The following is a 2,500-nucleotide window of genomic DNA, read 5'->3' as shown; positions in this document are numbered from 1 at the left end:
TATCATCTACTCATTAATCTATCAATGTCTTTATATCTTTTCATAATGTTGACTTTTTCCTTCATTTTTCTAGAGAAGTAGAAAGAATAACTAAACCATAGTGAGCTAAAAAGAAAAAAAGAGGACATGAATCCTCCTCGAATACGGATAGAAACACAGGCCTGAAGATGAGTGCGGCTTCACTCGAAACGTAGAGCAATTTAAACTCATATCAACGCCTAAACAAACATATACATAACTCCCCTTTCTGACCAGGAATCGAATCCACTCACTCTTAGTAACAAGTTTCTTTTTCATGCATTACTGTGGTTCTTGTTTTTCTTGTCTCTAGGGTTTATTGTTGCTTATTAGTTTGCTTTCAGTTTTTTGTGCTGGGTTGACGAGCCTCTCTGAGAGTTTGGCTTTCATGTGTGTGTGTGTGTGCGTGTGTGTGTAGTGAGCCGCATCATATTTGCAAACTTAGGTAATGCAACTTGCAGTTTCTTGACCTGTATTGAGCAAATGTTTGCCTACCTACACTGGGATCATGAAATAGATTCTTTTTATTATGGATCCATTCGAAAGGCATTCAACTGTATTATATTATGTAACAAACCAACAAAAATGGATCACGGGGAAGAGAAATGGAGCTTGTGTAACCTCGAACCTTAAGTAACTTTTCAAAGCAGTGTATCATACATTTCGATTAAGCTAAAAAAGTATGATATAACCCTATTTTTCAAGTACTGATGCCCTTATTAAATTGATTACCATTATCTGAAAACTAGCAAAAAAAAATAAAAAATGCGATTAACACGAATTGATTCCCTCACCGTTGCGTCCCGAGACTCGACTTTGACTTTGTCCATGCTGAAGTCCTTGAGGCCGACCTGGCCCGTGTACCTCGCACTCGAGGGCCCTATGACGAGGCGCGCGTGCTTGGCTCCGTGAGGCACCAGGACCAGAGGCAGGATACACTCGTGCACGTCGAAAGGATAGAAACTGAGGTCGAAGTCGCAGTCGATGGGTTGGAGCACATATTCGGAAAGAGTGAGGGTTGTGTTGGCGCCCGGGTAAAGTGTGTCTGGAAAGAAAAAAAAAGAGATTATATATATATAAAAAAAAAAAAAAATGGTTATTGGTCGTTTGAGAGGAAAAAAAAAAGAGTACAGTCAAAGACATATGTATATATGGATATATAGATCAATAAGATAGACTGACATATAGATAGCTTGGCAAATAAATAGATAGAGATAGATCGATAGAGATAAATAAATAGACAGAGAAAGATGGATAGGTAGATAGATAGACAGAGATCTTTGAAACTTAAGATATACATATGCAGGAATATAAACTATATAAAGTATCGCCCACTTCAACTTATAAATGTACACAAAGCTTTCAAAATGGTAATTTTGCCGATTATATTATACGAACAAACGTACATAACAATGATAGAAGAAATTATGATATCAATGATAATAATAATACAAATAATAGAGGGCGCATACCTCCGCCAAGGCGATAGGATCACGCTATCTCGCAATGCTAATGAGTCCTTTAAAAAAATCCTCGATCCTAATCACCACCAAAATTTAATGGCATCTAAGTTGGACTAAGACATACCATTGGTAAAAAAAAAAAAAAAAAAATCATAAAAAATGTGATAGCTTTTTAAGTTATCCTGCTAACAAACTAACTAACCAACACTACAAAAAATAACCTACAACAATAATAATAATAATAATAGTAATAATGACAACAATAATAACGATAACGGCTATGAAAATTAAAAACGTCACCCCTCTAAATTGGCCTAAACACATTTTCTTTGAAAGTTCACGACCTCGATAGTATGACTTTGGGCGAATCTAAATATTCATGGGAACGCTTGGCCACGTGCGTCCGGTGTTTCAGACATTATCACATGAATTATGCATACGAGAGAGGGGGAAGGAACACTTCTGGGCTCCACGTCTACGAGTTTCGCCATTTTGCAAAAATAGGGGTTTCTGTTTGTGTCTGTGTCTGTTTATCTGTTTGTCTGGTTTGTTTATGCTTCTATCGTCCGTCTGTCTGTTTGTCTATCTGTACATGTATCTGCCCCATTGTTTGTTTCAGTCTCATTCTCTCTCTCTCTCTCTCTCTCTCTCTCTCTCTCTCTCTCTCTCTCTCTCTCTCTCTCTCTCTCTCTCTCTCTCTCTCTCTCTGCCTCCCTCTCTCTGCCTCCCTCTCTCTGCCTCCCTCTCTCTGCCTCCCTCTCTCAGCCTCCCTCTCTCTGCCTCCCTCTCTCTGCCTCCCTCTCTCTGCCTCCCTCTCTCTGCCTCCCTCTCTCTTCCTCCCTCTCTCTCTCTCTCTCTCCCTCTCTCTGCCTCCCTATCTCTCTTCCTCACAAAGAAGATAAGATTAAAACAGAATAAAATATGAACTACACTATCTCTCCCTCACTGTTTTTTTTTTCTCTCTTTTTTTTCTTTTTTTTTATGCCTATGCCATGCTCCGAAAAGGCGCCCATCTTATC

The 2,500-nt window shown here is 38.9% G+C and overlaps 1 protein-coding gene across 1 annotated transcript in view; it reads right to left on the bottom strand.

Moving 5' to 3' along the window:
• The window catches only part of LOC113808647 (uncharacterized), a 41,435-nt gene that overhangs the window by 966 nt on the left and 37,969 nt on the right, over positions 1-2,500 (bottom strand). Inside the window, exon 4 of the mRNA XM_070136329.1 lies at positions 813-1,063. Coding sequence (XP_069992430.1) covers positions 813-1,063 — 251 coding nt within the window. The remainder of the gene's footprint in view (positions 1-812; positions 1,064-2,500) is intronic.

The sequence above is a fragment of the Penaeus vannamei genome, chromosome 21 (genome assembly GCF_042767895.1).
Source record: "Penaeus vannamei isolate JL-2024 chromosome 21, ASM4276789v1, whole genome shotgun sequence".
NCBI classification, from domain to species: domain Eukaryota; kingdom Metazoa; phylum Arthropoda; class Malacostraca; order Decapoda; family Penaeidae; genus Penaeus; species Penaeus vannamei.
Note: the sequence above shows the minus strand (reverse complement) of the source record. Positions and strands in the feature narration are given on the sequence as shown.